General features: G+C 46.6%; 1 protein-coding gene across 1 annotated transcript in view; it reads left to right on the top strand.

Moving 5' to 3' along the window:
• The window catches only part of LOC139531813 (voltage-gated inwardly rectifying potassium channel KCNH2-like), a 291029-nt gene that overhangs the window by 175159 nt on the left and 92460 nt on the right, over nucleotides 1-23410 (top strand). The window contains exon 5 of the mRNA XM_071328675.1: nucleotides 624-835. Coding sequence (XP_071184776.1) covers nucleotides 624-835 — 212 coding nt within the window. The remainder of the gene's footprint in view (nucleotides 1-623; nucleotides 836-23410) is intronic.

The raw sequence follows: 23410 nt of genomic DNA, 5'->3' as shown, positions 1-23410 counted from the left end.
GATCTGGACCCCCCCCCCCCCCCCCCCTCGCCTCAGGCCAACCACTTACCATTCATTGAGCTTTAATGCTAAATTGTACATTGTAATTAATGAGCTTTAATGCTAAATTGTAATTATTTCGCCTCTATGGCCTATTTATTGCCTTATCTCCCTACTCTTCTACATTTGCACACACTGTACATGCATTTTTCTATTGTGTTATTGACTGTACGTTTGTTTATGTGTAACTCTGTGTTGTCGTTCGTGTCGCACTGCTTAGCTTTATCTTGGCCAGCTCCCAGTTGTAAATGAGAACTTGTTCTTAACTGGCCTACCTGGTTAAATAAAGGTGAAATAAAAATACATTTAAAAAATGAGGTCAATGCATGATTCATGTGATATGTCAAAGTTACAAGCTTAGGATGTGGTTCTAATCACACCTGGGTTGAAATTCTATTTGAAATCACAAAAATAGTCGTGTGCCATACGGGTGAGCTTTGATGTTTTGGGACGATTATATTGTTTCCATTGCACCGGGCAAGCTCTATCAAGCACAGCTAAAGTACTTGAAACTATTTCAAATAGTGTTTGAACCCAGGTGGTCCTGATGGTCTGGACAGTCCTCTAACAGTGTGTTCTTTCAGGGGCGGTGAACAACAAGTCCAACATCCTCAACTCCACGTCGGACTCGGACCTCATGCGTTACCGCGCCATCAGTAAGATCCCTCAGATCACCCTGAACTTCGTGGACTTCAAGGCGGACCCCCTGATCACGCTGCCCCCGGGGGACATGGACATCATAGCCCCCTGCAAGCTCATCGACCGCACACACCACGTCACCGATAAAGTCACCCAGGTACGAGGGCCGTCCATGTGTGTGTAAGCCAAGTGTGTGTGGGGGTGGTGCGTGAGGTAAGGTGTGCTTATGGACTGCTGTGGTTTTCTTCATTTCCTCTGTCCGGGTTTATACTGTGTGTGTTTGCTGAAGCCTGGCATGCATCACCCAGGTGGTAGCGTCTCATTGGTGGGGGATGGGGTGAGTTACCCCACAAAGCGCCGGTTTGTAGACCTAGTGAAAACGCTTGGCGAATACAATACTAGTGGATTGGTGGTTGAGATCTTGGGTTCCTGCCCTGAGTGGAAACCTGGTGTGGAGGCTTGCTGTGGCTATATTGGTGTCTTCAGTGATCCTTGTCTGCGGTGAGCCAGGGTGTGGCTAAGGCCTCAGCGCTAGCTAGCTTGATTGAATGAGAAGCGGATGTATGGCGCTCAGATTAAACAGTGACCGATGATTCTGTCGCTGTGGCGTTCTCGTGTGCGTTGCAGAATAACATGTAATTGCGTTATAGGGACAGTAATTCATATGACGTGAAAGTGGGGGCATGTTCCACAGTTGGACACCTCTTTTTAATTTGCTTTGTTGCACAGAGATTGAATTTACTCATTAAGGGGCGTTGTAGTATGAAGTAGAGGGGAAATGGGAGGGGAAATGGGAAAAGGGCAAGCATAGACAGAACGATGGAGAGCTGAGCAAGGGAAGAGAGTGGCTTTGTGACCTTATCCAGAGAAACTGGATAGTTAGTGCATTCATCTGAGTGAGTGAGACAACCACATATCTCAGTCATGGAAGCTATCAGCAGATCAGCAAAGTCAGTGCTAGTAGGAACAGTTAAGTGTTAGTTAGTTGTTGTTGTTTTGGGGCGGTGAGGGGGGGCTGTTGTGGGATGGATCAAGATACTTCATGATACTTCTCTCTCTCTCTCTTTCGCGCTCTCTCTCTCTCTCTTTCGCGCTCTCTCTCTCTCTCTCTCTTCTCTCGCTCTCTCTCTCCCCTTCTCTCGCTCTCTCTCTCCCCCCCTCTCTCTCTCCCTCTCTCTCTCTCGCTCTCTCTCTCTCTCTCTCTCTCTCTCGCGCTCTCTCTCTCTCTCTCTTCTCTCGCTCTCTCTCTCCCCCTCTTCTCTCGCTCTCTCTCCCCCCTCTCTCTCTCTCTCCCCCTCTTCTCTCGCTCTCTCTCTCCCCCTCTTCTCTCGCTCTCTCTCTCCCCCTCTTCTCTCGCTCTCTCTCTCTCTCTCTCTCTCACGCTCTCTCTCGCGCTCTCTCGCGCTCTCTCTTAACCTCGTTCTTAGGGAGAAATGCTGCTGTACATCCTATACAAGACATACTACGCCATATCAAGAGCCACTACTCACTAAGGCAGGCTGGCTTTACAGTATACACAGCTTTTAAATAGGTAAAGCGGAGGGGAACCAGGACAGGTGCTAGAGTACAGACTGGCTGTACTAGCGGTAGGTCGATGTCAGGGGCGTGACAGTGGTCCCCTGTCCTCTGGGTGCGCTGTGGTGGTGTCACCACACGTCAACACGGTCGTGTGGCAGGTGGCAGGCAGGCTCACGGCAGGCAGAGGCGCCCGGTACACCAGCCAGACCAGGAACCATCCAGATGGAGGAAGCACCAGCTGTCTCCTAATGCAGTATGTGGTGGTAACCGGTTGTTTATGGTGCTGCATGGGAACTAAAGTTGCAGCACACACAACAGGTATGGGTACAATATGCAGGCACATCAGTTATATCCACACCTAAACAGCAGGTGTGGGCGTGTGGTTACACAAACGCACACACGCACACACATGCACCCATGCACGCATGTGTACGCACACACGCATAACAGCAATTGCACAGAGCTGTTCACTGACACTATAAATACAACGACACATAAAGATCTACAGTACACACACACTGGTTAGTATACAATGTCATTATCAAAGTCAAGACAGAACATTGGCTTTTCCGGACAGCATGTAATGTTTTTACAATAAGTGATTTGAAAAAAGAGTTAGTTATGAGGCCATAGAGTTTATTAACCAAAGGCAGAATAACTACTTTACCACCTATGACCTGCAGGTGGCAGCACCATCCAACACTCCTCAGTGCCCAGTTTTTCAAACGTTATCTATCTGGATTTCGCCTATCCGATAGGATTAAATGCATAGAAATAGAATGAATAGAACTGAGGAATCATTGCCTTGAATGGGACTCAGTTTGTTCAGTCCAATCTCTCCCTGCTCACACACTCACTGAGAAATCATGATCACTGTTCCCGTCCTTCGTCCTCCCTCCTCCACTGAGATCTCCATCCGTCCCTTCATCCCCGTTCGTTAACACACACACACACACACACACACACACACACACACACACACACACACACACACACACACACACACACACACACACACACACACACACACACACACACACACACACCCTCCTCCACCAGCTAAAGCGATACAGATCACATGAAGCCATTCATTCAGAGAGAACCTGCAAATGTGCTCTAGGACTATTGTATGTGTGTGGTGTATTAGCTACATGGTAGAAAGCAGGGCTTGAGTGTGCGGCTGACCTGTGTTTGAGACATAACCGGCTCTAATGAACAGGGGATGAAGGGACAGATGTAGGGATGGAGATCTCTGTGGAGCAGGGAGGACGAAAGACAGGAACAGTGATCATGATCTCTCAGTGAGTGTGTGAGCAGGGAGGAATTGGACTGATCACTCTGTGTCCCAGGGACCAGGCTCATGCACCAACACACACACACTCCCAGTGACACTTCTATAGCTGCACTGCACTCATGGCTCACTGCCCACACACACACACACACACACACACACACACACACACACACACACACACACACACACACACACACACATATCTATATGCAGTAATTTTTATGCACACAAAACACACATGCGTAGTACATTGTGAACACAGCCATCGTGATAGACACATACAGTAGACACACATATACACACTCACTTGCACACATGTACACATGTGCACGCCCACCCACTTGCTTGCACACATCTCTATCCACATGCTCTTCACCACCCAACACATAGAGAGACCCTCCCGTCCCAAGCAGCACTTCACCACCTAACCCACATGGAGGAATGAGGAATGTCACACTTCTTCAGCAAACGTCAACATGGTAGGAGCATGAACCTCAGACTGTAGAACCACCTACAAACTACACAACTAGTCAAATGCAATCATGAGATTAAGCATTATTGTGAAATCCTTTCATGTTTAGCACCACTCACCTTGTTAGAGTTGGCAGTTGGGAAAAGCTTCACTGTTTCCATGTACATTAATGTCTGATGTACAGAGATGCACGGATGAGAGAATCTTGATCCAAGATCTTGGATCATCTTGTGGGTGTCCCTTTGACTTTCTAGCAGGAGACAGATTTCCAACAGCTCTTGTGTCTGTATTAAAGACACAGGAGCTGTTGTCTCGGGGAGATAGCAGATAGGGAGCTAATGTCTTCAATTAGAAGTATAGCACAGTGGATGCAGACTGGGGGACCATAATGTATTGTGCCTCTAACTTTAGGAACCAACTTAAAAGTTAGGCTCTCCAGAGGAGGCGAGTGGACATTAAATAGATACTTGCATTACATTTATTTTTATTAAAATAGATATACTGTGTATGTACAGTACCAGTCAAAGGTTTGGACACACCTACTCATTCAAGGGTTTTTATTTATTTCTACTATTTTCTACATGGTAGAATAATAGTGAAGACATCAAAACTATGAAATAACACATATGGAATCATGTAGTAACCAAAAAAGTGTTAAGCAAATCAAAATATATTTTATATTTGAGATTCTTCAAAGTAGCCACCCTTTGCCACGATGACAGCTTTGCAGACGCTTGGCATTCTCTCAACCAGCTTCATGAGGTAGTCACCTGGAATGCATTTCAATTAACTGGTGTGCCTTGTTAAAAGTTAATTTGTGGAATTTATTTCCTTAATGCATTTGAGCCAATCAGTTGTGACATGGTAGGGGTGGTATACAGAAGATAGCCCATATTATGGCAAGAACAGCTCAAATAAGCAAAGAGAATCATTACTTTAAGACATGAAGGTCAGTCAATCCGGAAAATTTCAAGAACTTTGAAAGTTTCTTCAAGTGCAGTCTCAAAAACCATCAAGCGCAATGATGAAACTGTCTCTCATGAGGATGGCCACAGGAAAGGAAGACGCAGAGTTACCTCTGCTGCAAAGGATACGTTCATTAGTGTTAACTGCACCTCAGATTGCAGCCCAAATAAATGCTTCACGGAGTTCAAGTATCAGACACATCTCAACATCAGCTGTTCAGAGGAGACTGTGTGAATTAGGCCTTCATGGTCGAATTGCTGCAAAGAAACCACTGTAAACACACCAATAAGAAGAAGAGACTTGCTTGGGCCAAGAAACACGAGCAATGGACATTTGACCGGTGAAAATCTGTCCTCTGGTCTGATGAGTTCAAATGTGAGATTTTTGGTTCCAACCGCCGTGTCTTTGTGAGACGCAGAGTAGGTAAACGGATGATCTCTGCACGTGTGGTTCCCACCGTGAAGCATGGAGGAGGAGGTGTGATGTTGTGGGGGTTCTTTGCTGGTGACACTGTCAGTGATTTATTTAGAATTCAAGGCACACTTAACCAGCTTGTCTACCACAGCATTCTACAGTGATACGCCATCCCATCTGGTTTGCGCTTAGTGGGTCTATCATTTGTTTTTCAACAGGACAATCACCCAAAACACACCTCCAGGCTGTGTAAGGGCTATTTGACCAAGAATGAGAGTGATGGAGTGCTGCATCAGATGACCTGGCCTCCACAATTGCCCAACCTCAACCCAATTGAGATGGTTTGGGGTAAGTTGGACTGCAGAGTGAAGGAAAAGCAGCCAACAAGTGCTCAGCATATGTGGGAACTCATTCAAGACTGTTGGAAAAGCATTCCTCATGAAGCTGGTTGAGAGAATGCCAAGAGTGTGCAAAGCTGTCATCAAGGAAACGGGTGGCTACTTTGAAGAATCTCAAATATAAAATATATTTTGATTTGATTAACACTTTGTTGGCAACTACTTGATTCATAATGTAGTTCATTATTTCTTTGTTTTGATGTCTTCACTATTATTCTACAATGTAGAAAATAGTTTTAAAAAATAAGAAAAACCCTTGAATGAGTAGGTGTGTCCAATCCTTTGACTGGAACTTTATAAATACATAAATAAAAAAGTGCATATATATGTATATGTATATAATTTATGTATGTACTTTTATTAAATAAAATAAAAATTTATTCCATCAAATTAACTCTATTATAAAGTGAAATGTGAACTAATGAAGAGTAGAAAGTATGGCTGTATAGACTTTTTTATATTTCCATACATCATAGCTGGCTTGTAGCTTCCTGAATATGCGTATGACAACACTTAATATATTGCTGCTGGGTTGTTAATGTTCAAATATTAGTTGTGTGGAGAGATAATTCAACGTTTATTCGTCACTTGCACAGGATACAACAGGTGTAAAACAGTACAGTACAATTCTTACCCTGAAAGCTCTTTCCCAACAATGCAGTGATAATGATAATAATAATAATAATAATATAATAATAATAATAATATAGATGTTAAGAAAACCTTTAAAAAATGATATAGTATACGTACACAGGTCAGTGCCAGTACAACACTGCTCAATCTACAATGTCATTATCAAAGTCAAGACCAAACATAGGATTTTCCAACCAGTTGTAATCTTTTTCCAGGAAGTGATTATGAGGCCATAGGGTGTATTATGGCTCCTAACAGAAGGCAGAATAACTACTTTACCACCTATGTTGCTGGTGGCAACAATTGAGCAACATTGCAGAATTTAATGTAAACATCAAATTTAATAGATTCATATTGTGTGTATATATATATATATTTTTTAAATATATATTATAATCTAGTCATTTGGTCACACAGCAAATACTTTTGGTGTCTCTGCAAATCTCATGGAGAGAATAATGTAGTTTGACAGGTGCATGTGTAATGACTTTTTAGTTGTTTTTATTCGTTTTATTTCTTTGCTTTATATTAGGCAGCGTTCAGCATTGTTCAACTCCAATTTCTGCTTCTCTACTTTTTAACTGAATCAAAATCTATGCCATGGTTGTGTCTCCACATTTCCTGTTATATTTGATGTGAGCAGAACAGATGGCTCCAAAATGTATTGTAGCGTTAATGTCTGGGATGTAGAAATTGCTCGGCTCAAATGAATGTCTTGCATTTATTTGCATACTTTGGAGGAGTGTGCACGAGCTCTTTAAATAGTGTATGATGTAAAGGATTCAAAAGTGGATATATTTAGCACCTAACATGTTTTCGTCTAGGACATGCCAGCAGCTGACTTTTAATATAATGCCAAGGTTGTATTTATGAAATGCATGGATTCACAAATTGGGATGCACTCTCCCATTAGTTATGAGCTATGTAATAGATTTTCAAAATGTGTTTTTCATGATATGCAATTTCATTCAGTTGAAAACCGCTGCTTTTCCAAGGTCTCCACTTCTCACACACACACACGCACACGCACACACACACACACACACACACACACACACACACACACACACACACACACACACACACACACACACACACACACACACACACACACACACACACACACACACACACACACACACAAACAGCTTCTATCTCAAGGCCATCAGACTGTTAAATAGCCATCACTAACACAGAGAGGCTGCTGCCTACATACAGACTTGAAATCATTGGAACACTAGTGACTTTAATAATGCCACTAATGATGTTTACATAACTTTCATTAGTCATCTCATATATACTGTATAATGTATTCTATACTATTCTACTGTTTCTTAGTCTATGCCGCTCTGACGTTGCTCGTCCATATACTTATATATTCTTAATTCCATTCCTTTACTTAGATTTGTATGTATTGGGTATATGTTGTGAAATTGTTAGATATTACTTGTTAGATATTGCTGCAATGTCGGAACTAGAAGCACAAACATTTCGCTACACCCGCAATAACATCTGCTAAACACGTGTATGTGACCAATAATATTTGATTTGATTTGATACACACACACACACACACACACACACACACACACACACACACACACACACACACACACACACACACACACACACACACACACACACACACACACACACACACACACAAACACACACACACACACACACAGAAAAGTCATAGAATCATTCTTTCGATAAAAATGAACTCTCTCTCAAGCATCTGATCTATATCGCTGCAATCTATATCTCCCTCCAAACCCGCTATTAATTCGAAGACGAAGGAAAAATACTAATGTTATCTATTGATTTTCTCATTTGAAACGCTCCATATACTTTTCGGTTTGCTGTTGAGTCAACGGGCTAACTTTGTTGTAACCACACACTCTGTCGGAGGCTGCTCGTCACCTTTGATTGATATTCGCCGGTGTGCTGGACAGCTGAGCGTCCAGATAGGGGGGTTAGGGTTCAAAACGTACGGTATCCTCTGACCCTCAAGGTCCTTTTGAAGTTGCCTCATTAATTGGAACTAGTTTTAACTGGTTCTCCTAACGTTATTCAATTCTTCACTGAGCTCACCGTTTTACAGTACTCTGTTGAGAGCGAGCAAAACATTGTCAGCCTGTTAATTCGAGTTGACTGTGTGAATATTACTCTCAGGGTGTTCTGGCTGAGTCCACAGATGCTGTTGTCTTTAAAGCTCAGTCAGGCAGAAGAGATGAACGCTGATTGGAACACTGAAGAAGTCAGCGATCTAACAATAGAACAGGGCTTCGTTCTGGTTGCCAGGTCTTAGTTTGGGTTGCCAGGTCTGGTTGATTGGAAAGGTAGTGCCAATTTATCAGTGTAGACATTTCTTTATGTAATAATACACATGTAGGAACTTAATGCTTTCAAATAACTTTTTGCTTAGTGCAGGAATTTAGACTGTACAAGGCTGTAGAATGAGCTCAACCCCGAAGACCAATAGGCTAAGTACGTTTCTTTATCTCACCTGCCTCGTAACCTTTGGCCTTTTCTGTCTAGAATGGCCGTTTAAGACCGCAGTTTATATTACAAGGCACTTTTAAGTGTTCATATCACAAGGCATTCTATGGTTGTTATGGGTATTTCAACTACGCTGTGATAAGACAGTATCAGCTTTTGCTCTCAGGTATCTCTTAAACCTTAGCCTTTGTGTCCAAACCTCCTCAGTTACCGCCACACTTGATATTACAAGTTTTATGCGTACTGTTCATATGAAAAGGCACTTTATGTGTATTGTTGATATTACGCTTTATCCTCGTTGCAGTGATATGATCTGTACTGACTTAAGCCCTGGGTCTAGTCCCTTTGCTCCTACCTGTCAACCGAAAGCCATGGCCTTTGCCACCAATCTGCTTCCCCCCCCCTCTCTTTCTCTCTATCTCTGGGGTTGGGTCCGCAGCAGGCACTGTGCCCGTCCCAGCCCTGCCTTGCTCATTAGTTTGTTCCGGCGGCGTTGGCTAAGAGGCTGTCTGGCTGATTTTCGCCAAGGCAAGGGAGCTTCTCGCCTGGCTGATTACTTTTCCCCGCCGCTGGCTGTGACCCCGTGCATGAAGAGGGAGGAGAGGGAAGGGGAGGGGCGATAGGAGGGCCAGTGCTTACTTGCAGGGCTACACGGGGAGGCAGGCACTTTGACGTCCTCTCCTGGAAAATGGCAGTGCAACGCTGCACAGGGAGAGGGGCGACAGGGTGATAGGTTGAGGGAGACGGAGGGTGAGAGAGGGATATGGAATGAAATGGGGTGAACGGAACGAAAGGGGCGAGATAAAGATTGTGTAGTAAAAGGATAACAAGAGTATGCAGAAGGAGAGAGAGAGGGGTGGTAGAAAAAGAGAGAGAAAAGTAAGTTCCTCAACCCACACCTCTCCCATGTCCTTCCCCTCTATGTTTGCCTTTCTCCTCCCTCATCCCCCCCCTCTCTCTCAATCTCTCTCCGTCTCCTCCCTCCCCCCCTCTCTCTTTCTCTATCCCATCCACCTCTCTTTATCCCTCTAGCTCTCCCTTTCATCCCTAGACCTCCCTCCATCCCTCCCTCTCTCTGCTGGTGACCCATTAATCACCATAGATCCCGGCTGGGCCATGCGCCTCACCGCCCTACCTCATCACGGAAAGGTAATTGAATCTGGGAGAAATCTGGCTCTGAGAATAAGCATCATTGATTGACAGGTAATTGACCCTCTTTATTTATGATCAGGTGTGGATGGGAGGGATGGGGGGAGTGTTAGTCCAAGATGATGTAGTTCAATATGACAGGACGGTAAACTTGTTTGACCCAGACTGTAGCTAAAAGAGTAGTTAAACCCGTGGACTGTCTCTAGGTAGAGAAGGAAAAAATGGTAGGTGTTAATGTCTGCTGCTACTGTAGCAATGCAAGCTGCCCACGGTTCAACTGGTAGTGCATCCAATTGTCTTGCCATCCACAATGATTCCTGACAACCCCCAACTGGGAAATGGTTAGTTCCAAGTTTGGCACTGAAGCAGCCAGCGACACAGCGAGAGGCCAATCCATCAAAGGTGAGAGGAGGGCGTGGGGAACGGACAGACTCATCTTGGGAGGTAGTGGAGGGAGCTGGGCCACAGTGTGGTGCTCCATCTCTGACAGAGAGACCCAGGTATCACTGTAGATCACTACACTGATCGCCTTTACCTGGCCTTGTCCCCTGACTGACTTTACCTGGCCTTGTCCCCTGACTGACTTTACCTGGCCTTGTCCCCTGACTGACTTTACCTGGCCTTGTCCCCTGACTGACTTTACCTGGCCTTGTCCTCTGACTGACTTTACCTGGCCTTGTCCCCTGACTGCCTTTACCTGGCCTTGTCCCCTGACTGACTTTACCTGGCCTTGTCCCCTGACTGACTTTACCTGGCCTTGTCCCCTGACTGCCTCTACCTGGCCTTGTCCCCTGACTGACTTTACCTGGCCTTGTCCCCTGACTGACTCTACCTGGCCTTGTCCCCTGACTGCCTCTACCTGGCCTTGTCCCCTGACTGACTTTACCTGGCCTTGTCCCCTGACTGACTTTACCTGGCCTTGTCCCCTGACTGACTTTACTTGGCCTTGTCCCATGACTGCCTTTACCTGGCCTTGTCCCCTGACTGCCTTTACCTGGCCTTGTCCCCTGACTGCCTTTACCTGGCCTTGTCCCCTGACTGCCTTTACCTGGCCTTGTCCCCTGACTGACTTTACCTGGCCTTGTCCTCTGACTGACTTTACCTGGCCTTGTCCCCTGACTGACTTTACCTGGCCTTGTCCCCTGACTGACTTTACCTGGCCTTGTCCCCTGACTGACTTTACCTGGCCTTGTCCCCTGACTGACTTTACCTGGCCTTGTCCCCTGACTGACTTTACCTGGCCTTGTCCCCTGACTGACTTTACCTGGTCTTGTCCCCTGACTGACTTTACCTGGCCTTGTCCTCTGACTGACTTTACCTGGCCTTGTCCCCTGACTGACTTTACCTGGCCTTGTCCCATGACTGCCTTTACCTGGCCTTGTCCCCTGACTGACTTTACCTGGCCTTGTCCCCTGACTGACTTTACCTGGCCTTGTCCCCTGACTGACTTTACCTGGCCTTGTCCTCTGACTGACCTTACCTGGCCTTGTCCCCTGACTGCCTTTACCTGGCCTTGTCCCCTGACTGCCTCTACCTGGCCTTGTCCCCTGACTGACTTTACCTGGCCTTGTCCCCTGACTGACTTTACCTGGCCTTGTCCCCTGACTGCCTCTACCTGGCCTTGTCCCCTGACTGACTTTACCTGGCCTTGTCCCCTGACTGACTTTACCTGGCCTTGTCCCCTGACTGCCTCTACCTGGCCTTGTCCCCTGACTGACTTTACCTGGCCTTGTCCCCTGACTGACTTTACCTGGCCTTGTCCCCTGACTGACTTTACTTGGCCTTGTCCCATGACTGCCTTTACCTGGCCTTGTCCCCTGACTGCCTTTACCTGGCCTTGTCCCCTGACTGCCTTTACCTGGCCTTGTCCCCTGACTGCCTTTACCTGGCCTTGTCCCCTGACTGACTTTACCTGGCCTTGTCCTCTGACTGACTTTACCTGGCCTTGTCCCCTGACTGACTTTACCTGGCCTTGTCCCCTGACTGACTTTACCTGGCCTTGTCCCCTGACTGACTTTACCTGGCCTTGTCCCCTGACTGACTTTACCTGGCCTTGTCCCCTGACTGACTTTACCTGGTCTTGTCCCCTGACTGACTTTACCTGGCCTTGTCCTCTGACTGACTTTACCTGGCCTTGTCCCCTGACTGACTTTACCTGGCCTTGTCCCATGACTGCCTTTACCTGGCCTTGTCCCCTGACTGACTTTACCTGGCCTTGTCCCCTGACTGACTTTACCTGGCCTTGTCCCCTGACTGACTTTACCTGGCCTTGTCCTCTGACTGACTTTACCTGGCCTTGTCCCCTGACTGACTTTACCTGGCCTTGTCCCATGACTGCCTTTACCTGGCCTTGTCCCCTGACTGACTTTACCTGGCCTTGTCCCCTGACTGACTTTACCTGGCCTTGTCCCCTGACTGACTTTACCTGGCCTTGTCCCCTGACTGACTTTACCTGGCCTTGTCCCCTGACTGACTTTACCTGGCCTTGTCCCCTGACTGACTTTACCTGGTCTTGTCCTCTGACTGACTTTACCTGGCCTTGTCCCCTGACTGACTTTACCTGGTCTTGTCCTCTGACTGACTTTACCTTGTCTTGTCCTCTGACTGACTTTACCTGGCCTTGTCCCCTGACTGACTTTACCTGGTCTTGTCCTCTGACTGACTTTACCTGGCCTTGTCCCCTGACTGACTTTACCTGGCCTTGTCCCATGACTGCCTTTACCTGGCCTTGTCCCCTGACTGACTTTACCTGGCCTTGTCCCCTGACTGACTTTACCTGGCCTTGTCCTCTGACTGACTTTACCTGGCCTTGTTCTCTGACTGCCTTGACCTGGCCTTGTCCTCTGACTTCCTTGACCTGGCCTTGTCCTCTGACTGCCTTGACCTGGCCTTGTCCTCTGACTGCCTTGACCTGGCCTTGTCCTCTGACTGCCTTGACCTGGCCTTGTCCTCTGACTGCCTTGACCTGGCCTTGTCCTCTGACTGCCTTGACCTGGCCTTGTCCTCTGACTGACTTGACCTGGCCTTGTCCAGTGACTGCCTTGACCTGGCCTTGTCCAGTGACTGCCTTGACCTGGCCTTGTCCCCGATTTACACTCATTCTGTAGGTGAATATACTGTACACTCCATCTACACTTTTATCAGGTCGCGCACACACACACACTTTATTTATTAAATTCCCATTCACACCAAACCCTCTGCCTCAATCATTCCAAAGGTTAAGTCTGCTTTTGTGAATAGCACATCCATCGCTCCCCCACAGTACTGTACACCCAGGCAGCTCCCTTCCTCACAAAGACCCACAGACACAGAATCCCTCCTGTGGCCCATGGAAACCACACGAGGGCCCCGGAGAAGAGCCTCTGTCTGCTGTGAGGGCATCTGAGGGGCTACCTGGGGGAATAGACTGCCAAGGCTGCCATTTAAAACACAGTCATTATCCCTATTCCCATAGACGACTCTGGGCCTGCTGGAAATAAAACTGTAAATATCAACAGAGCCCCACTGTGCCTCAAGACTCACAACAAACTAGAAGAGACTGGAGCAGTGTGTACTGTAGGGTACCTCCTGTTCTCCTGACCTATACTCTTAGAAAAAAGTGCTGCCTCCATTGGAGAACTCTTTTAAGTTCCACATAGAACCCTCTGTGGAAAGGGTACTGTAACTCAAAAGGGTTCTACCTGGAACCAACGTTTTTTTTTAACAGGGCCCTCCTATGAGGACAGCCAAGGAACCCTTTTAGGTTGTAGATATCACCTTTATTTAATAAGACTCTACTGTAGCACATCGCACAAACAGATGGAGCTGGGTTGCAAGCAAACCATTTGTATAATACTTTTGCAGAGTAGACAATATCGTTTTTTATGAAGTGGATATTGGTTTTGTTTTTTAGTGTCTTCTTAAGCCCCCCCCCCCCCCCCCCCCCCCCCCCCCCCCCCACCCCCCCCCCCCCCCAAAAAATGTAAATTTCACACACAAGACTATCTTCTTTGTTTGTCGTTCCTGGTTACCTTATAGCATTCACTCAGTGCAGTGACTCTCTGTTGAGTCCAGCTCACTTCCTGTGTGTGTTCTGATCATCCTACTTCCTTGCAGAGAGCACCCAGTTGTAATGTTGGCCTTCTAGCCAGACAGAGACATCAGTGGAAACCATGGATTTCCTAGATGCTATTGTGTTTTAATGTTAAAAGGTTGTGATTTGTTCCAGTGAAGGTGTATGTGCATGCGGGGACATTCTCTCTAGTTATAGTGTGTGTACAGTGCACTGTATTGGTGGTCCTAGTAGTCTGCCCTCTTCGTCCCGTTTAGACTCTTCAAAATGTAGTGTCTCTGTTGCATTGTGTCAAGGGCCACAGTGATGGTAGCTGCCAGGTAGACTGAGACCAATGTGCTGGAGATGACAGGAGAGATGGTGACACACACATACACACAGTGTTAAGAAATCGTTGCTCCTCGCGCCCCGGCCCACCGCACACCGTGACGTCCCCCTCTATCCTGCTGTCTGTGTGTTCTCACTGTCACCTAGCATGGTGTGAAGTCACCCCTGTAGAAAAGCCTAGGGCCTCACTTTACCTAAGAGGAAGGTTAGTGGAGAGAGCTTACAACTGACCTCCACTGACGCACCAAGGTATAGAGAAGCAGGGGGATGCCGGTGCTGGACTGTACCACACATACGGTTCAGTGGAGAACACGTTTTAGTGACTGGGAGATACAGCACCAGACCTGTGTTTCGCCAGATATGAGGCGGGAAATGTTCCCGAAACATGTTACCGATTGGCTCACCTTCAGGAAGTTTAACATGATTTAATTCCAAGAACAAATGTTCCATCCTTCCAATAAGACACAAAGGGACAGTTCATCAATAGGCCATTTCTCGAGCGTAATCACAGGGAATTGACATTGTACCCAATAGGATTATGCGATTACAGTTGTTGCTAAGTCATAAATCATTTGACTCTATGTTCCCTGAAGAGCAATCAACACCTTGATGAATATTAATAATATATGTTTACTTCAATGTACTAGGAGGAACCAATGCATGGTTCAATTTGTTTTCTTGTTTCTTGTTTCCTTGCTGCATAAGCAGCATTTGAAAATGGATGTTCCCCCACAAGCTTCCTTAACACACGATTGCTCACAACACCTGAGAGAGCGCACGGTGTCATATTGGATCTGCTACTGGAGGGTTACACCACTTGTGTCTTCGCAATATAAAATAGATACATAAAAACAAAATGTGTGCTGAATTCTAAAGAGACATATTCTGTTCTGCTGGCCTATAAGTGGGACCCAGCTCCCTTTCATAGACTTTCCATTGGGAAATACTGTTCCAATAGTGCCTTCATGCTGTAGCTCTGAGAATAAGATTTTTTTTAAAGAACTATGTTTTTAACCATTTTTAGGGTGAAACCCCAGAATATAATACATGGACTAATATTAGGCATGTGTCACATAAATCCCATTAGATCCCCAGTGTCATGAAACAACCAGTTTTAAACTCAGAAGTTAAGGATGAGCGTTAGGACGGGTTCCTCCCTCTCATGGTGTTGTCAAAGACCCAGTTTGGTAATCTCTCGTCTCTAACCGACCCGTCTACTGCTATCTGTCACCTCAATTTGGGCTCATCACTCAGCAGCGCCCATCCGCCACAGTTCAGCGCCATGCATGCCATCTGAACGCAGCCGTGGCTATCTGCGTAGCCCTGGGGTGACACGACTCTTTTGGAAGTGTGTGTGTTTTTAATGGCTGCTCTCACCTCATATTATCCAAGTGGACCCTTATTAGCTGTGCCGACCCGGGGAAAACACCAAATTATTTATGAAGCGGTGAGACTGTGTGTGTTGTGGGTCGGGACACTGTTTGCTTTCTCTGGCCGGCTCAGTGTTCAAGTCGCTGTGGAGTCATCTGCCTTATAGGGCGGTCGCTTGGTCATCCAGTTGATTCCGTCCCATCAACTCCGATCTTTAGCGCCGGGGGGGGGTTAATCACTTCTCGAAATGGCTGAGAAAGTGTGAGTGACTAATGTTTGTCTGTATTAACTTGAGTTGACGCAGAGAGGAAGAGGTTTCGCGAGAGGTTTCGCTCTCGCCAAAATATGACCAAAATAAGCCCAATGCGTTTCTAAGGGCTTATTTAGGTTTTTATGGGCCTTTGGGACAACGACTCCCATTGTTATGGCGGAGACAGGAGCATCTCATCATATACAGATCTCTGGTTGACGTCAAACTTCCATGTCACTGGCTGCATAGGAAGTACTTTGTGGAAGAATTAATTGGGGTGATGCTGTGGTTCTCCCAAAAATGTACACCTTGATTCGAGTGCATTTTCTTGACAGACCCTGATAAGCTCTAACGGTTAGAGTGGTGACAGACCCTGATAAGCTCTAACGGTTAGAGTGGTGACAGACCCTGATAAGCTCTAACGGTTAGAGTGGTGACAGACCCTGATAAGCTCTAACGGTTAGAGTGGTGACAGACCCTGATAAGCTCAAACGGTTAGAGTGGTGACAGACCCTGATAAGCTCTAACGGTTAGAGTGGTGACAGACCCTGATAAGCTCTAACGGTTAGAGTGGTGACAGACCCTGATACGCTCTAACGGTTAGAGTGGTGACAGACCCTGATAAGCTCTAACGGTTAGAGTGGTGACAGACCCTGATAAGCTCTAACGGTTAGAGTGGTGACAGACCCTGATAAGCTCTAACGGTTAGAGTGGTGACAGACCCTGACAAGCTCTAACGGTTAGAGTGGTGACAGACCCTGATAAGCTCTAACGGTTAGAGTGGTGACAGACCCTGATAAGCTCTAACGGTTAGAGTGGTGACAGACCAAACAGGCCTTATGGTATAATACAATGTGCTAGCTTATACATTGGTGGTCCTGAAATTACACCAATGCCTTTATGTAACTTCCTGTTGATGCCATGAAAGTCCTGTATTTGACTGTGCTTTGCGGACTGGCTGCTAGCAAGTTAGCCAATAAGGGGAATCTCCCCAGAAGGACACTGCTTCACACCACCTCATAAAGATACTGTAGACTAATAATCACTCCCACTGGGCAAAAACTGGTTGAATCAACGTTGTTTCCACGTTATTTCAACAACAAAAATACAAGGTGGGGCTTCCCGGGTGGCGCAGTGGTCTAGGGCACTGCATCGCAGTGCTAGCTGCGCCACCAGAGTCTCTGGGTTCGCGCCCAGGCTCTGTCGCAGCCGGCCGCGACCGGGAGGTCCGTGGGGCGACGCACAATTGGGCTAGCGTCGTCCGGGTTAGGGAGGGTTTGGCCGGTAGGGATATCCTTGTCTCATCGCGCTCCAGCAACTCCTGTGGCGGGCCGGGCGCAGTGCGCACTAACCAAGGGGGCCAGGTGCACGGTGTTTCCTCCGACACATTGGTGCGGCTGGCTTCCGGGTTGGAGGCGCGCTGTGTTAAGAAGCAGTGCGGCTTGGTTGGGTTGTGCTTCGGAGGACGCGTGGCTTTCGACCTTCGTCTCTCCCGAGCCCGTACGGGAGTTGTAGCGATGAGACAAGATAGTAATTACTAGCGATTGGATACCACGAAAATTGGGGAGAAAAGGGGATAAAGGGGATAAATACAAGGTGACGACGTTGAAGCAATGTTTAAAATTGATTGGATTTGCAAGAAGTAATTAACGTAGGGGAATTTCATCTTTTTTTTCACCTAAATCCAATGAGATGTGGACATTTTTGGTTGATTTTACGTTGAATTCCCATTAGTTGACAACACAACCAAAGGTCAAGCAAAAGTAGACTTTGAACTGACGTCTGTGCCCATTGGGATGCTTCATTTGGTTTTTATATCGATATGCAGGCATTTCATTTATCACTCTGTGCAGCCCAGTGAGCATGCTATCACCGCCGCTGTTGTTAGTCAATAGAAAGATACATTAGAGATTAGCCGCGGTTGAATGTTTGCGTTAGCCATTAGCCGTAATTATATCTCCTGAGGCACACCAACACTTCTAAGAGAACGAGCCAACCCAGGTGAAGGACACTTGGCTAGTCTCACTATTGACTTTGAGCTTGATTCTGTAAAACACAAAATCTATTCAGAATATGAAGAAATAATAGCATATAGATCATTTTTTGGCAGTTGAATACAAAGGCAGAATTGGTCTAAGTGCTTTAGAAACCTGCGTCCCATTTTGTGCAAATAAAGACACCACCGTAAACCACTCTGGGGCAGGTTTGACTTACGGTAGCGACGAGAGGTTACAGAATTTAACGGTTTAAATGGTCATTCAAAAACCACCACAGTTTTGCCATTTAAAGAGCAAGTGCCTCAACCTTCAAACCCTTTTCGCTCTCTCAGCGTGCGTCCTTCTCCCCTGTCTTTGTGAGGGTTTGAGAAAGGTCATTTCCACCAACAGAGAGGTGCGAAGCGCCATCCGATGTGACTCGCCTGGGGAGCAAGGCCACTGATGATGTCTCTACCCCCTGTTGAGATTTGTTCAAGGAAATGGCCATAGTGTTTAGGAAGCAATTTCCCCTGTCACTCGAGGTGTTACTGTAGTATACTGTAGATATTCTGAAAAAAGTGCAGTTTCACAACGATGATTCAGAAATGTAGATATGATGGTAATGAGGAAATAAAGTGCATCAGCATGTCTGGGTTGTTTATTCTGCAGCAGCATATGTTATTGGAGTAATTGACATATTTTCTTAACATTACATAATGGACTCATTAAGTGATCGTTATGTGAAACGCAATCACAGCCACTTGAATATGATTATAGTTCCATTTCAACTTTAACCCCCAGAGGCATATTACTTTCCTAAATGTACATGTCACTTCCTCATGACTCGCTTCAACTTCCCTCAGAGCACCCAGAGGGCATGTACACCCACATCACCCAGTCTGCCCCCTTCAAAACTGTACACACACACACACACACACACACACACACACACACACACACACACACACACACACACACACAAACACACACAAACACACACACACACACACACACACACACACACACACACACACACTGGCTGTTTTCATCCCTGGAGAATCTTCCTCCTATTCTAATTTAAGCGGTTTGATGATGAATAAGGAAGCTGTTCATTAATGAAGGATTTGCCAGTAAGGGTTTGGCCCGGTTCTGGCACGTGATAAATCTTGCCAGTAAGGGTTTGTCCCGGTTCTGAAGTGTGATAAATTCTGCCTCTCGGTAACTAGATTACCTCACCACGTCGTCCGGGGAGCGCTAATAAGACCGGTGAGTCATCACAATGCCATTTGCCACAGGGATGAGAGGTGGGAGGTGGCTAGAGGTGGAGCTCGTTATTTGCGTCAAACCGGCAATACTTTGCTACACTCAATGGGCTCATTAACGTCACTGACCCCTCTAGAACACACACACACAGACTGGTGTTACATTAGCAAGTCCAGGCACTCAATTTACCCCCACACACAAGCAACCATGAACTTTTGGGAGCTTTGGGCAGTGCATGAGGAACACAAGGTCGTCCTGCTCTATCCTTCACCCCCCTCCGGCCCTGGCATTATCCCTCCATCCCTCCATCCCTGGATATAGCAGACCATCCGTCTCCCAGGGACCTCTTATCTGGCTCTCGTTCTGGCACGGACGTCATTGGAGGCGGAGGGATACTGAGGGGTGGGGCGTCCTTTGTCTCACCTTGAGTGCCTTGTGGTATCACTTCTCTTTCGACACAACTCCCCCTAATACTCTCTCTCCAGTCATGATACGTTTTCCCGGCTGAAGACTGGTCTCTCCAGTCATGATACGTATTCCCGGCTGAAGACTGGTCTCTCCAGTCATGATACGTATTCCCGGCTGAAGACTGGTCTCTCCAGTCATGATACGTTTTCCCGGCTGAAGACTGGTCTCTCCAGTCATGATACGTTTTCCTGGCTGAAGACTGGTCTCTCCAGTCATGATACGCTTTCCTGGCTGAAGACTGGTCTCTCCAATCATGATACGTTTTCCTGGCTGAAGACTGGTCTCTCCAGTCATGATACGTTTTCCTGGCTGAAGACTGGTCTCTCCAGTCATGATACGTTTTCCCGGCTGAAGACTGGTCTCTCCAGTCATGATACGTATTCCCGGCTGAAGACTGGTCTCTCCAGTCATGATACGTTTTCCTGGCTGAAGACTGGTCTCTCCAGTCATGATACGTTTTCCTGGCTGAAGACTGGTCTCTCCAATCATGATACGTTTTCCTGGCTGAAGACTGGTCTCTCCAATCATGATACGTTTTCCTGGCTGAAGACTGGTCTCTCCAGTCATGATACGTTTTCCCGGCTGAAGACTGGTCTCTCCAATCATGATATGTTTTCCTGGCTGAAGACTGGTCTCTCCAGTCATGATACGTTTTCCTGGCTGAAGACTGGTCTCTCCAGTCATGATACGTTTTCCCTGCTGAAGACTGGTCTCTCCAATCATGATACGTTTTCCTGGCTGAAGACTGGTCTCTCCAGTCATGATACGTATTCCTGGCTGAAGACTGGTCTCTCCAGTCATGATACGTTTTCCTGGCTGAAGACTGGTCTCTCCAGTCATGATACGTTTTCCTGGCTGAAGACTGGTCTCTCCAGTCATGATACGTTTTCTTGGCTGAAGACTGGTCTCTCCAGTCATGATACGTTTTCCTGGCTGAAGACTGGTCTCTCCAGTCATGATACGTTTTCCTGGCTGAAGACTGGTCTCTCCAATCATGATACGTTTTCCTGGCTGAAGACTGGTCTCTCCAGTCATGATACGTTTTCCTGGCTGAAGACTGGTCTCTCCAGTCAGCGCAGGCCTTAAATAGTTCTCTTGGAGGGCGATAGTGCTTGTGAATGATTTTCAAGGCTGTACTCGACATGTCACTTTGGCAAAGTACAGTACATATGCAACTCCATGCAAGTTAAGCATTGAATCTCAGGGGGAAAAGTTGTCATTGGCATCAGAGAGAATTCTGTCAAATAACATACAGATAGATGTAAGATCTTAATTTAACCACTATTGTCACAGCAGAATAATCCTGCAGCAACAGGATTTTAACATTTTGTCCATAATGTTGCTTAGGGCCATCATACGCCTGGTGTGCCTGTGAAGATGCAGGTGTTATCTCCCTCCACTCCTCTACCTCTCCATGGCTGGGGGGAGAGAGACAGTCCCAGAGCAGAGCTCCCAGGCTCAGCACTCCTCCCTCCCTGCAATAAGTGGGCAGCGTGCTGAGCCTGGGAGAGGAGAGGTAATGGTGTCATTTGTTATCCGTGCAGGAGAAGGGAGGCGACGGGAGGCGGGAATAACACGCCGCTCAGTTTACTCTCACCTGGCGAGGCCGTCTCTCTGTCTGCCACTCGGTCTGTCTCTGTCGGGCTTTGTGTGAAAACCCATATGCGATGTGAAAGCGTGCTGTGCAGGTTTTTAGACACAGAGAGGAATGTAGCAGAATCAAATTAAAGCAGTGGTTTGCTTTCCATGATGATATCTAGAAACTTGAGTATGTGTTATACACTGAGTGTACAAAACATTAGGAACTCTTGCCATGACACAGACTGACCAGGTGAATCCAGTTGAAAGCTATTATCCCTTATTGATGTCACCTGATGTTAAATTCACTTCAATCAGTGTAGATGGAGGGGAGGAGACAGATTAAAGACAATTGAGACATGGATTGTGTATGTGTGCCATTCAGAGGCTGAATGGGCAAGACAAAATATGTAAGTGCCTTTGAATGGGGTATGGTAGTAGGTGCCAGGCGCACCTGTTTGAGTGTGTCAAGAAATGCAACGCTGCTGGGTTTTGCACGGTCAACAGTTTCCTGTGTGTATCAAGAATGGTCCACCACCCAAAGGACATCCAGCCAACTTGACACAACTGTGGGAAACATTAGAGTCAACATGAGCCATCACCCTGTGGAGCGCTTTCGACACCTTGTAGAGTCCATGCCCCGACGCATTGAGGCTGTTCTGAGGGCAAAAGGTGGTGCAACTCAGTATTATGTTTTGTAATGTTTTGTACACTCACACATTTGTTACAGCTTTCTGGGAAGAACAGATAATGGAGTTTAATGGAGGCTGATCTCACTTTTACCTGCTGTAAAGTAAATTTGCCCCCTGCCAAACGCTGTGGTTTGAGATGATATACTGTATATCCTTGCAGGTGTGTCGAGGTACAGTAAAATCTTATTTTCTGACCCTTCTCCTCCCCAATAAAGTGAATCAAATAAATCCAAAGTCGTTTGAGGACATGATTTCGATTTAATCAGCATCAGCGGTGGCTTCTCTGACGCTATAAAGGAAATTGTGTCATCAAATCTTAATTGGTGTCCTGAAAGAAATCCACATTATGCAGAATTTCTCACACAGTCAGTGGACCCTGGGCACATCCTCCCTGTTCTGTATCAATCTCCTTGGCTGTCTGTGAGAAAATATGATCATTAGTATCACTGGTATACTTCTACCAGTTACAGTGCATGGAACATTCTCTGTGCTCAACCCTTACAGGATATAAGACCAGAATCGACTACCCATAGACGATGGTCAATATTTGCCCGATGAAACACAAGATATTGTCTGTGTGCCACTGGTTTGTGGATTTGTCTTCATAATGATAGTAGGCCTTGGTTTATATTTCATACGGGGTGCATTGGACAGGCAGTCTTTCTGATAGCTTCCCTTCTTTTTGTGATACAGTGTCTTTCTTATCCTACCTCTCAGCCTGGACACATTGACCCTGGCCTTGCCTTGTGTGGGCTGAGCTGTCAGATAAGGCAGCTAGTGACATTAGAACACCAGGGCCAGGATACACAAAGTAGCACAAAAAGTAGGTGTGCTGATCTAGGATCAGTTTAGCCTTTTAGATCATAATTATATGGACCAGGGTAACCTGATCCTAGATCAGCACTCGGGCGAAGACCTCTGTCATCCCATAATGGCTGTGTCAGTGTCCCACATACAGGCAGCAGTCACGAAGCCCCCAGAGGATCCATCCCCTCCTCCAGTCTCTTCTTCCGTTCTTCTGGCTGATTGACTGACTGACTGCCACCAACACAAGTAGCCTGTGGACTTTTATGACTCCATTATATAATTAGGATTCTATTATGTCATCACGGCTCTGTTATGCAGGATCTCGTTGTATGTTCGTATTACAGCGTCCATCAGAGACCTACCTACAGCCTTGGTGTCCGTTACAACGTATTAGATGTAACGCAGGGGTCTAACAGGGCGTGGAGGCGTGAGCGCCATGTCACGCCCCCACATACATATCCACCTGTGTGCCCACCTGTTTGTGTTTACACCATACTAGAATGATACCCCATTGTCAAAGAGGACAGGCAGACAAGCTGTGGCGAGATCTACCCATTGTCTGAGCCATGTAGCTAATTAAAAATGGCCGTCGGGCTCATTGTG

Source organism: Salvelinus alpinus, chromosome 10 (assembly GCF_045679555.1).
Source record: "Salvelinus alpinus chromosome 10, SLU_Salpinus.1, whole genome shotgun sequence".
Lineage (NCBI taxonomy): Eukaryota > Metazoa > Chordata > Actinopteri > Salmoniformes > Salmonidae > Salvelinus > Salvelinus alpinus.
The sequence above is the reverse complement of the archived record's forward strand: the minus strand, read 5'-3'. Positions and strand labels throughout refer to the sequence as shown.